Raw genomic sequence first — 12,904 nt, 5'->3', positions numbered from 1 at the left:
AAACACCAACTGATAGAAGACTATTAAAGCATGTCGTACACAATTATATAATAATGAGGAAACAAGTATATGATCTATATTAGTAACATGAGCATAGTAACACATAATAGATGCATCTTAACTATATGCAATGCACCACAGGGTGATGGAACACATATGCATTGAGATAAGTAGAACTTACACTAGACGTACAAAAAACAATTAGAATTTAGCAACAATATAACTTCCAAATGCGCATGATGACAAAGGCATAGTAAATACTAAGCATACAAGCATATCATAATACTTAGAGAATCATATGAGACAACAACTATGAGCGAGCGAAATTATGTTTGGTGGGCCGTGGTGGGGGATTGGGAAAACGAATGCCAACAGCTGGCATTCGGGGCGTCGGTTCAAATAAAAGAATAGAAAGATGCAACTGACGATTGATTTCCTGAATCGGGTCGCTGAGTGATGGAGATTAATTTGGTGGTTTCGGTTTGTAGAGTAACGGTCGGGGCCGAGGGCAACGAAGGGGAAGCCAAGGCGGCGGCGTGCAGCTTGTGCGTGCCTGCTCTCCTGGGTCTCTCGAACGAGGAAGACGGAGAGTGGCTGGGCTGGACTGGGGCGACCTGGATGGGCTCGCGGCTGGCCAGAAATTTAGGCCTGAGGAGGTGGGAAGCTGGGCCCAGCCCAGGGCGAAGGAGAGGTGAGAAAAGAGAGACAGGAGCTGTGCTTCGGCCCAAACAGCTCAAGAGAGAAGAAAGGCTGTTCTTTTTATAGAAAAGCTTGAAAATCAAATGAACTTCAATTAAGATTCAGAGATGCATATTTCAGAATGTAGAATCCAAATAAAAACAAGCAAAACAACATAGCAAGTAAGACTCATTTAAATTCTAGTTGATGTTGATTTATTTTAAAACCAACCCTTTTGGGAAATGTACAATTAAGCTTTGATTAATTCAATGAAATTTTTCGGTCCACATTTTTAGGAAAAATATTTTCGAAAACTCCAAAAACCAGTATGTTACATTTTGTCTCGGTTAAAAAAATATCCAACCTAGCAAGTAGGAACCATCAGAATGCAGTCAGAATGTTTACAATTGAGAAGGGATTACAAGTCCTTGTAGAGCCCCAGTACAGACGCTCATTGAAAGAGAAAGTACCTGGAGTCATATTGAACTGCAAGTCTGTAAAGCGATGTTTTACTTTTACATTGTACACATTTTGATCTTTTCCTAAAATTGAAGTGCTAACTAAGAGCTCACAGATTGTAAGCAGCAATGTTTATCCTGTTGAAAAATTATCACTAGAATATACACCCCGCCCCGTCAAGGAGAGATAGCGAGGTAAATGATTCTTCTGTACCCGGCAGATCAACAAACTGCAAAAGTTTATGTTTCCCACGTCACTGTCTATAAGGTCTTCTTGTCCTCTTCGGCAGAACACCTGCCGTTTCTGCAAGGTAGGGAAAGTAAATTATAAGCAAAATCCATGATCGAATCATTAAAGGAGCTCCATGCTTGCAAAAATTTGGGGTTAACTGGTTAAGTCAAGATCAAGCATAGACTATACAACTCTCTCATTGTGTATGCAAAAGTGCATTACTTAAAAGACATAAAACTTTCCATTAAGTATGTGGTAAATGCTAACTAAAAGACACACAATACTAACATACCTTGCTACCTGAATACTGCATAATTAGGTTGCATCTAACTGGCTTTGTGTACGAAGTCATTAGTTGGAGTTTCCAATCCAATCATATGATCACCCATTTTCTTATCTTGCACGCTTGAATTATCTGTGCTGGAATTGATGCTTTCAGAACTCAGGCAAGCAGATTTCAGAACCCCAGCAGAATCATAAATATCCATTGCATCAGACGAAAAATCTAGATGCTTCTCGATGGTTTTCAAGACAGCCATTCTTTTTGACTTTAGTCGATATGAAGGGGAAACATCGAACTTCCCCAAAGCGGCAGGCAACTTCTGGTCATCCAGATGGCCCAAGGACAACAATGTTGCAGTTTTAAATGAATGTGGGCTATCTGTAGTGAAGTTTCCTATAGGAGTCTCAAAACTATCACTATTTGTGTCGATCCTAAGCTCACAATCTTGAGCAGGCGTTGGTTTCTCCCTTTTTCTTCTCCTCAGTATAGAAGGAGTACTTGGGAAGTTTTCAGCGGCGCTCCTCAATATTGATTCAACACTTAAGTGATTTGACTTCTTTCCATCTCTAGGAGAGGGAGTAGAATAACCAGTGGGTGATTGAAATCCAATCCCACAGTGTTCCCGTACATGATGTGTTGAGAAAACTGGGGAACGAGCAAGATCAGTATCATCTTGCGTAGGAATCAGATAACAAAGAGAACCAAAGGACCGAGCTTCATTCTGAGAGGGTGATTCACATATAATGTTGGCTGTTTCACCTTCTGACTTAGCTAGTCCTGAAGGTCCCATTTTATCTGTTATGAGATCAATTTCCGGGCTCTTCTCATTTGGTAAATTGATTGCCAGACCCTTCTCAGAAACAAATTTTAGTTCCATGTCCTTGTCATGACCAGAATCCATTTTCAGCCCCATTATTCCTAAAGCAACAGCAGAATCATCAGACACTGATGTCTTGTATAGTGTTACTGGTTGAGCGGTTGGCATGGAAAGAGAGAGGAAGCCTGAACAGCCCTTAATATTTTTGAAACAGCATACCGGCGGACTCTGGATAGCATCAGAGTGATCAACTATTACCATGTGGTCTTTCAAACTGATACTTTGCTCTTTAGTCAAGTCAATATGGTTATCAGCAGGTGGCAGCTTTGCTGCATGTTTCAAATCATTATGAATGGCATGTTGTGGAACTGGCATGCCAACCCTGTTATTGTAGTCTTCTACCCTTTTTCGCACTGAACTGTTCCAATGGTTCTTGATTGAGTTGTCTGTCCTGGAGGCATGAACAAACTTAAATCAGCACATGGTGAAATATAATCAGTTGCATGTGTACAATTATTTGATTAAAATGAAATAATTTACATTAATAAAAAGGTAGAATTTTATGCATCGGACCATCAGGTAATGACAAAATGCAGTAATGTACTCATGACTGATACGTGGAAACAATGTGTCTTTCCATTTTGAATGCTACATGGAATAATGTGTGAAGGAGTATTTCCATTTTTCCACACGTCTACTGGAAATTTCAGTTCTTGATCATCTAGCCACACTAAGACCAACACACATTATTTGCTTGGAACAGCCAACTGGCAGAACCTGTAAAACTATAACTGTCCATTCACCGTATCAGGTGTAGGTCAAATTCTGTATATGACAATCAATATCTTCTCTAAGACTTCCAACTTATTGAACAAATGTCTAGACCTTACATCTACAAAGTTGTTATAACACGAATAAGCACATGGGGAATGGAGCATCAAATAAATAAGATAAACAATGTTTGTACAGAGGGATTGTCCTAAACAAGGGCTTCTATAATCTATTCCTGAAAGGAGACCACATTAACTTCGAAAGGGCTCACACTGTTCAAGTCCAAACAAAACTTACTAAAACTCTAGTTGGTGAGACGAGACAGAAGAGGACTCCTAAACAGTATAGTCTATTCTCAATTTCTCTCATACTAGGAATGACACACAGATCAACAGATGACAAGCAACATGATTTAGTATAACTAATGTGTGAGCAACAAAATTTTGAAGAAGAGGTACCTTCCAGGAAGAAGTTTTGCTATTTCTGCCCATCTATTACCATTCAAATGATGAGCTTTAACAAGCACTTGCTCCTCCTCAGTAGTCCAAGCTTCTTTCCTTATTTGTGGATCCAAATGATTATGCCATCTAAATTATAAGAGTAACATCAAAAGTAAAGTGAGCGATATGTTATACTGCTTAGGTACTTATTCTGGCAAATTTATAAATAATGTACAGAAGAAACCTTATGATGACTATAGATATTAGACATGTAATTTAATGTTGAGCTAATAGCTTAAATCAGCCTGATGGCCAGTTGAGAATAGTTGGTAAGAACCAATTAACAACGTTCTAATAAAAATTACTCATGTAGAAGGCACTAATTTATGGTCGTCTACATAACCCCACAAAAAAATGGATGTAAGACACACCATTCACATTTCAAGGATGCTGCAACTTTAGAACGTCCGATATTGCAGCCAACAGCAAATCATATCAGCTATTATTAGCTCCATGCCACAACAGAATATCATGGCTATATATATAAGAAAATGGTACCATACTGCTAGGAGTATTTATTCCTAGCGACCTAGCCAGGTGTCCTTCATTGATTGGCCATCCGTGCTATTGGTTCGTGAATCTCCAACCCGTTAGCTTTTAAATACTATAAAAATAATAAAAGGTGAAAAATACTTGATCTGGTTCTAGTGATTTGATGTTTTTGGAATTTTTCATTGTTCGTTTCGTTGGAACGCATATCCATCTCTGCTATATGCATCAGTGTATTGGAAGCTCACCGCCCCTTGCGAAGCAGCAGCTCTCACAACACATTTAATCAGGGACAGAAGCATCCACCAGCAGAGTGGCAACTGGTCCCGGGCAGCACATCCCTTGAATCTCCCAACCGGCGACCATTAATTGGAAGCTTCAACTCCAAACATAAGTACCAGGCGAAGGGCCATATAATCCAGTGGGAGGTACTGATTAATTTGTCTCTGTAAATTCAGAGAAGCATCTTCTAATCCTTCTCTCATCTCCGAACCCAAGCAGATTTGGAGAACCTATCTATTGATGCCGGATGCTGTCAGAGTTTGCCAAGATGGGGGGGATACCTTGTGAATTCAGTTTGCCTTCAGATGGGTTATACAATGACGGCGAAGCCTTCGCCAGAACTTTCATCTCCGTCGAGATGACAAACTGCTACAACAAGCCTGCACCATCGTGGTTCACATGCATATATACAGGCATGTGTATAAGCATCAATCGGTGAAAGTTTGCATGCTACTATTAAAGTACTTGCGTGTCTTCCTACGAATTTCTATCATCCATGCATCCACCATGCAGAGATGGCACCGGCGACGGCTAGACACGCCCAAGGTGATGTGGGTTTATCTGAATCGTGTTGATGCACTGGCGTTGGCAGTCACGGTGCTTCTTCCCCAAACTTGTGCTGACACGTGACTCTGGAACAACTCTCCGCAAGCAGATCTGCATGGTGTCCGCATTGAGATCCAAATTTGGTGACAGCATGACCAATGGCATCGAGGTTTTATTCATAGACACGCATAACCAGAGGCCACAAAGCTGATTGATATACTCAAAGTTTCTGAAGAGAATTATTTTTCTTTAGATTCGTATAAACTAATTTTTTAATGAATACTCTTTTTCTCACAATAGTATACTCCTTTTGATCAGTATATACTCTCTCTTTTTGTGTACTCTACTTTTATATGAATATGCTCCTTCTGTGAGAAGAGTATTATACTCCATTTTTTATGAATATACTCCTTTGATTTTGTATGAATATATTCCTTTTGTGAGAAGAGTATTATACTCCTGTAGATCCGTATATACTTCATACTTCTTAAAAAACTGTATATACTTCTTAATTCTTAAAAAAACAGTATACACTTCTTAAACTATCAATATACTTCTGAGAGTAAAATACACCCGTGGCCCTAATATTATTACGAGGGTGTCGAGTTAGTCCTAATTTCTTCAGAATGCATATTTGGCTCCCGAATTTATTTAAATTCAGCAGCATATGTCCTAAGCTCGTTCCACTCACGCTGACCGTCTGACGTGGCAAGCTGACCACAGACACGTGGTAGTCAGGCCAATTTGTGTGAACCGCATGTTTCGAGAATTATGCAAAAGAACTCCTCGCTAGTGCAGAAACCTCATTCTCGATCCCTCTCTTGTCCTTGAATCATTATCTAGGCGGCGACGACTGGAGAGCCGAGTTGGACAGCGACGAGCGACGCCAAGCAATTGGCAAGGGGCTTATAATATGTGCAGATCGATGGTCCCTGCACATCTACCCCCAGCGATCCTCCTCCTCTGTACGCTAAGAACCCTAATCGTACCTACTCCTAGGATTGATTTTGAAATTTGTTCTAGCTGTTGATTTCATACTTGACAATTGGTTGAGGGCGCGCCTTGGTTGATGAATGAGTATGATATTATCTCTCCTGGGGACAATAAAATTAAAGGCTCAAAATTTACACGGCGGTTTAGGCATTTGTAGAAGGCTCGGTCGGGATTTAGCTCAGTGTTGGAGACAAAATGCACCACGGTCCTCCATCGACAGGAGGGACATTTCGCCTTTGGAAGACATGGCGGCGGCGACACCAACGCTTGTGTCGGCTGCGCCTCTTGTGCTCCCTTTCTTCTGCAACGCTTCCCCTGTGCTGAAGAGCTCGCGCAAGACATGGCAGCGCAGTGGAGAAAAAGACGAGCAAGGGGAGAAGGAAGAAGGGTTGAGGAAGAAAGATGTGAGGTGGCTAGGTTATAGGGTATTTTTTGCAAATTTTGCCAACTGTCAGTGGCAAGAATTCTCCCACCAAGGCCCGAGTCCGTGTGCCATGTCAGACGAGTAGCACGAGTGGAACGAGCTTAGGACTGCACAACTTAAATAAATTAGAGACCCAAAATGCATTAAAAAAAATTTAGGACTAACTTGACACCTTCGTAATAATATTAGAACCACGGGTGTATTTTACTCTAAGAAGTATACTGATTTTTTTAAGAAGTACTTCCTCCATTCCTAAATGTAACAAGTCCTAGCTTTGTCCGAAGTCGCATCTATAAAGATTTAAAATGCACCCCAAATTAGCATGTAACAACCTCTGTAGGTAGTATCCAGTTTTTTTTTTAAAAAAACTCGACCTGCAAAGGGGTAAGCACCCCCCCCCCCCTCCCAAGGCATTTGCATTAAGGAGACGTTCTCACACAGGTCGAGAAACCCCCGAATCCCTGCCCCACCCATACACAGCGGCATCACGACCCGTGTGAGTCCGGGCGGGCCTTAGATCTGTGCTTAACGTGTGGGACAGACGAGAGGATTTTTTAACCACAGCCTGAAATTCGCTCATTCGCTCCCACGGGGAGTCGAACTCAGGACCCGAGGAGTGCTACTAGAGTTGTTCCCTTAACCATTACGCCAGGCTCGTTCGATCCCTCAAAACTTGCTGACACAATTTTTGGAATATTTACCACAATATATATGAGACAAGAAAACTCAACAATCACTAATTATTAGATCTACAAAAATGAACGTGCATTGAGCGGCTACTTTGTTGATTGCAACATCATAAATGGTACATCATGAAATGAATACCTCTCTCGGCACTGTTTACCAATACGACCATCTAGTGACTTTGCTATAAGAGACCATTTCCTTGGCCCGTGCTTCTTCACCATGTCGATAATAGTGTTATCTTCCTGTAAGAGAACTTAATGAATGTACAGATTACAATATATTATATGCAGATTTTGATTCAATGCAATACAAATTACAAAAGGCAACAAACCTCTTGAGTCCAAGGTCCTTTTATTAGTTCAGGGTCAAGAACTTTTTGCCATCTATGTAGACATTGTACTTCTGTCCTATCAGGAAAAGATTCGGCTGCATACATAGATACAAAATTTGTTCTATGAGATTATGGTACTTATGACGAAAATATTGTATAGTTTCCAAAAGCAAGCATGGAATTTACCCTAAGCTAACTTTCATGTTATGTGTAACTCATCTTCAAAATGTGCCTAGAATCATATAGGGGTACAACCTGAGTTCTACCGAAAACATTAAAATTAAAGGAGGAATAGATTATTACTTTTTTTGAACACACTATATGCCTCCAAACTCCACTAAAGTAAAATATAATAGAAGTGTGAAGCCTACCTAGCAAGAAATTAAACACTCTCCTCTACCAACCACAGGTACATTAAACATATTTATTGCATGATAAAAATATATAAATTTGTGACAAGAGAACAGCACATAAAAAACCAAAGAATGAATAGAAATATCTATGACTATTGACTATCAACTTTACGGAATTGCTGGTTGAATAGTGATTACTGATGCAGAGCACAAAGGAGGTCCACACCTATCTTCTTCCAGTTTTTACCCTTGAAAGCATAAACTGCCTTGCGCAATGTTTCATCCTGCAGCCAAACGAGAATAGCTAGGTTAAAAGAGGGAAGAAATGGCCCAAACACACTAGCAGAGCGAGATAATAGCAGATGCCAGGTAACAACCAGTTTGACACTACGAAGTTGTATTACAGATACACTGAACAGATAGAAAATGAAGTACAAGTGAAGTATTTAAAAAGAAGAGTTAAATACTAACTTCTTCAGGTGTCCAGCCGCCCTTAGCTCTCCTTACAGGGCCACTTGTTCGCCTGATACATGTAGGACTTGATTATTAGGAGCATATAATATAAAACATTAATCATTTAAGAAGAAACCAACTAAGATCGAAAACAGGGTTGCTAGTTGAAAGAAACAAAGCAAAGATGGACAAGGCAAGAATCACCAATTTCCCATGAGACCATGACCTCGATTTCTCAATAGTCAACACCGACTGTTGTTTTTCTCTCATCATCAAACAGGTTACATGTGCATGAATTACTGATCCGTGACCAGAGCCATTAGATAATATATTAGGACGATGTATGCTCTTTTTTAGCAAATGCTAACTTAAAAAAGAGTCAAGAATTAGGTATACAAAGGACAACCTAGCATGGTGTCAAAAGGAGAACGATTTAACTATGTTAAGAACCTATCAGCCTATTCCACCTCCATTACTAGCACATATATACACCATAAATTAACTTAAAATGAGTTTCTCTTGGATGAACCTGTATCTCCTAAATATCCATCTTGACAAGCCAAAGTTGGCATGTTCCACTGCTCAGGAAACCCAAAAATACAACATTAATTGCATTACTTCAGCACTATGTTTCAGCTACCAAAATGACTTACCGCAGCATTCACTAATAATTGGTCAATGACCGTTTACTTCAGTTAAATAATTCCATCACAACAAATATGTGGAGATTATTGTCAACTGGCGGAACATATAGCAAGTGCAAACAGACAAAACCCACACATGCTTGCAAATTAGAACCACTAAAACATGAAGAACAGCATAGCAAACAATACAAGAACTGCTTTGTTTTAAATGAAAAGGAACAGTTTAGTGGCAAACTAAATACTACTCCCTCCGTTCCATAATTCTTGTCTCAAATTTGTCCAAAATTGGATGTACCTATTCCTAAAAAGCGTCTAGAACTCTAGATACATGTAATATTTCGACAAGAATTACGGAACAGAGGGAGTAGTATGTAATAATTTTGAAACCATATCTCGTTTAAGAAATGCATCCCAATAAACAAATAAATTGGTTGAGACCATGATGCATCAGCAATTCAGCATAGCACAGAGCAAGCTAATTAATACAGTAAACCAATCAAAACACATTGAATTGAAAGTGTAAAAGGTATTAAAACCTATATAAATCACCAGTTCACCACTTTCACTCGTTTTGAGGATTAGTGAGAAAGCAGCCTTCCCTAGGCATACCAATTTCTGAGCCAATGGAACTTAAACAAAATTATCGAAAGAACCAGCATAGCAACTGACAACACCACAAGCCAAGCAACACACTTGTACTAATGGAACCTCAGAAATGCTGTCCTTTCCCAATAAGTACTACCCAAGACCTGTAATACGGAATGATTTAACCAAATGGACAAAATAAGCATCACAAACATAATGCCACTTAACATAAGAAATCAAGCAAATGACAACAGCTAAAGCCGCCGTAAGGCCTCAACAAAATTGCACTTTTGCGTGCTCAGTCAATCACTAAACCACACAGCATGCTTAAATTGAGATGATCTCACGAGCATGTTTGTTTTTCCTCAAAAACAACAACAAAGATCCGGGACCTCTAGTCACAATTCAGTGCAAACTACAGTCCTCGCGACAGAAAAATATTATCGAGAGAATCTGCTAGCTAAGCACCCCATAAACAAAAATCACCTTTCCCAGGCAAAGAGCCGATCCATACGAGATACAGCGCAAGCAGACGAGCATCCTAGTCAGAAAAGCAGCCACTTTTACCGAACAAGACAATCTCAGACAGTCAGCAGAGGCGGGGAGGAGTACCTACGACCGGAGATGGAATCCGCGGGAGACATCCCCGCGAGCCCGCCATAGCCCCCCCCTTCCGACGCCGATGGACTCGACAACGCCAGATGCTGCCGGTTCTCCGTGCACCCGCCCCGCTCCTCCACCTTCATCGCGCCCATCTATCGCCGCGACCACGTCATCAACACCAACGCCGCCACCTAAAACCACCACCAACAACCAACAAACAAACTCCGCATCAAAATTCCCCACAGAGACACGTCGAGAACAACAAAAATCAAAGGGGGCGCCGCCGCCGCCCGCTCACGGACCGGGTAACTCCCCCTCCCCCAGATCGGGGTGGAATTGGGAGTATCGAATCGGGAGATGGCGCGAAGCGGGGGCGCCGGGAGAGGGGCGGGCCGAAACCCTAGGCGGGCGTTGGGGGGCAAAAGGAGCGAGCTTTCGCGGTGCTTCTGCCCGCGGGGCCGCGGGGGTTATCTTTCTCGTCGCGGCTTCGGTTGTGTGCTGGGGGAGACGAAGGGGAAGAAACGGAAGGAGGAGACGCCTTTCAAAAAACCTCGGCCGTTGAAGGAAAAGGGGGGCGACGAAGCGGAGACGGGAATATTTTACTGACCCGGTTTGGATCTTTTCACATCGACCCCTAGACTTTTCGTGAATTTCTCGATCATCCTGTATGTGTTTGGTTGGGATCACGCGGTTCACTAGCAACTCCCACTTCAAATTGGAAGATAGTGAAAACCTGCGTGCTTTGCAATGTGGAAATTCATGATTGTCATGTGATTTTCATTAAAAACAGTGCTTGTTTGTGTGTCTTATAATTTTCCGGTCGTGTATTGCAGCTTTTTTTTTCTTTCGGAGTTAGGAACCATCGATTATGTCATTCTTAAATGACCAAGTCCCACAATCACACAACTATCTTTCCTTTTTTTTTTGGAACAAGGAGTGAGCTCCCGATTTCATAGATGAAATCAAATGTTCAGTTCAGATCCACACAAGGTTCAGACATAAAAAAGATAGTCGCCAGTTACTTCTGGACGACCAAACCTTGGACCGGTGACAGAGCACCATCCTCTAATCCTATTACAGAAGCAAAGTAACCAACTGCAGGATTAGGACCAATCAACCAGCTTCTAAACGTCTCCAGTAACTCCATCCATAGGACTTGTTCAGAATCTCTACCACCACCACCTTCAGAATGTCCGAAGCTCTCAACATCTGCACCTTTGTATCAGGCTTCTGTAAAATGGACCAAGCATCAATCCAGTAACATAGTGAGAACACTATATTAGTGGGGTCACCAGAAAACTTATTTTGAAAGCAAATAGCATGTCTACTCTTCCAAATAGACCAACATAAAGCAGCAGAACCAATTATTATAATTTGCCTATATTTGCGGGGAAAAGATTCAAACCATGTATGCATATCTGTCATAGTTGCATGGAAGGAACCAAAACCAAAAGTACACCCAACCATCCTCCAAATGAATCTAGAAACTGGACAGAAAAGGAATAAATGATCTATAGTTTCATCCGCTCCACAAAACACACACTCCTTAGGCTTTTTCCACCTCCTATGTAAAAGATTATCTCTAGTCAAAATGCTATTCTTTTAACCAGCCACATAAACACTTTGATCTTAACGGGAAGTTTCATTTTCCAGAAATATTTAAAAGGAAAAGCAATCTGTTTAGTAACTAGAACACTATAAAAGGATTTGATAGAGAATTGACCATTTTTTTCCAAAAGCCAACGGCTACTATCTGGTCGCTCTCCTAGAACGACTTGAGAACACAAGGCTTTGAGTTCCTCCCATAACTGGAAAGTCTCAGGACTAAAGTTCCTCCTAAAAGTCATATGCTGACACCCCCCATGGAGAGCATCAGCCACAGTGATATAGTGATTCAGAGAAATGTTGAATAATCTATGAAATCTAGTGTTAAAAGCTTCATCTCCCAGCCAAACATCCTCCCAGAACAAGGTATTTTTACCATTACCAACTATTTTCTACTAAACTTATTATACACATCTTTAACCTGCATCAAACCATGCCAAAAGTGGGACTGACCAGCCTTACTCTCACATTGACTAAGTGTCTCTTTACCCAAACTAGTTAGGTGCCCGTGCGTTGCTACAGAATCTCAAATAACAGCGTATATGATGTTAGTTTGTCTTGACGAATGTTAGTTCTTTATTTGTTGTGTGCACCATAGGTACGAGACAATAACAGAACCAAATTTGGACGTTTTTTTCCCCGGTAATCAAATTAATGATGAAAAATACAACGAAGAACATTCACTAAGAAAGCCAAAGTGTGATCTTGACTACCACTGTAGCATCAAAACATGTACACTGCTCTTTTGGAGATGATGTATCATCCATTTTAATTAAGAGTACAAGTGGGCTACCACCATTTTAATATTAAGCCAAAGTGTGATCTTACTACCACTGTAGCACAAAACATGTACATGTGTTGAGAAAACAATGCCTTCGATGAACCATTAGATAGACCTTTTCAGAAACAGATGCAGGAGTCAGCATGAAAATTACTGTTCTGCAGAGGTTGGACGTACAGATGCTCACCAACCTTGGATGCCTCTAGCCTTTAGGCCACATGAGTTAGTTAGTATCATGCTAAAAGATGTAGGTAAGAAGTATATTCCAAACAACAAAAAGCTAACAGAAGAAATACATTGGATTGTGGAACGATTTATCTCTAAATAGACATCACACATGAATCATGAATGGTAGCAAAGTTGTAAAAGAGAGTAAACTGAACAATCCG

At 40.8% G+C, this 12,904-nt stretch overlaps 1 protein-coding gene across 1 annotated transcript; it reads right to left on the bottom strand.

Moving 5' to 3' along the window:
* Positions 1-1,023: 1,023 nt before the first annotated feature.
* LOC100842747 (transcription factor MYB3R-2) lies at positions 1,024-10,685 on the bottom strand. The gene is made up of 9 exons (XM_003568260.4): positions 10,432-10,685; positions 10,139-10,320; positions 8,316-8,367; positions 8,071-8,128; positions 7,492-7,586; positions 7,299-7,402; positions 3,698-3,826; positions 1,661-2,919; positions 1,024-1,440 (listed from the first exon to the last, which is right to left on the bottom strand). Exons 2-8 carry the CDS (start codon positions 10,279-10,281, stop codon positions 1,695-1,697), a joined length of 1,806 nt encoding a protein of 601 aa, XP_003568308.1. The 5' UTR covers positions 10,282-10,320; positions 10,432-10,685; the 3' UTR covers positions 1,024-1,440; positions 1,661-1,694.
* Positions 10,686-12,904: the final 2,219 nt, after the last annotated feature.

This window comes from Brachypodium distachyon, chromosome 2, assembly GCF_000005505.3.
Source record: "Brachypodium distachyon strain Bd21 chromosome 2, Brachypodium_distachyon_v3.0, whole genome shotgun sequence".
NCBI classification, from domain to species: domain Eukaryota; kingdom Viridiplantae; phylum Streptophyta; class Magnoliopsida; order Poales; family Poaceae; genus Brachypodium; species Brachypodium distachyon.
Note: the sequence above shows the minus strand (reverse complement) of the source record. Positions and strands in the feature narration are given on the sequence as shown.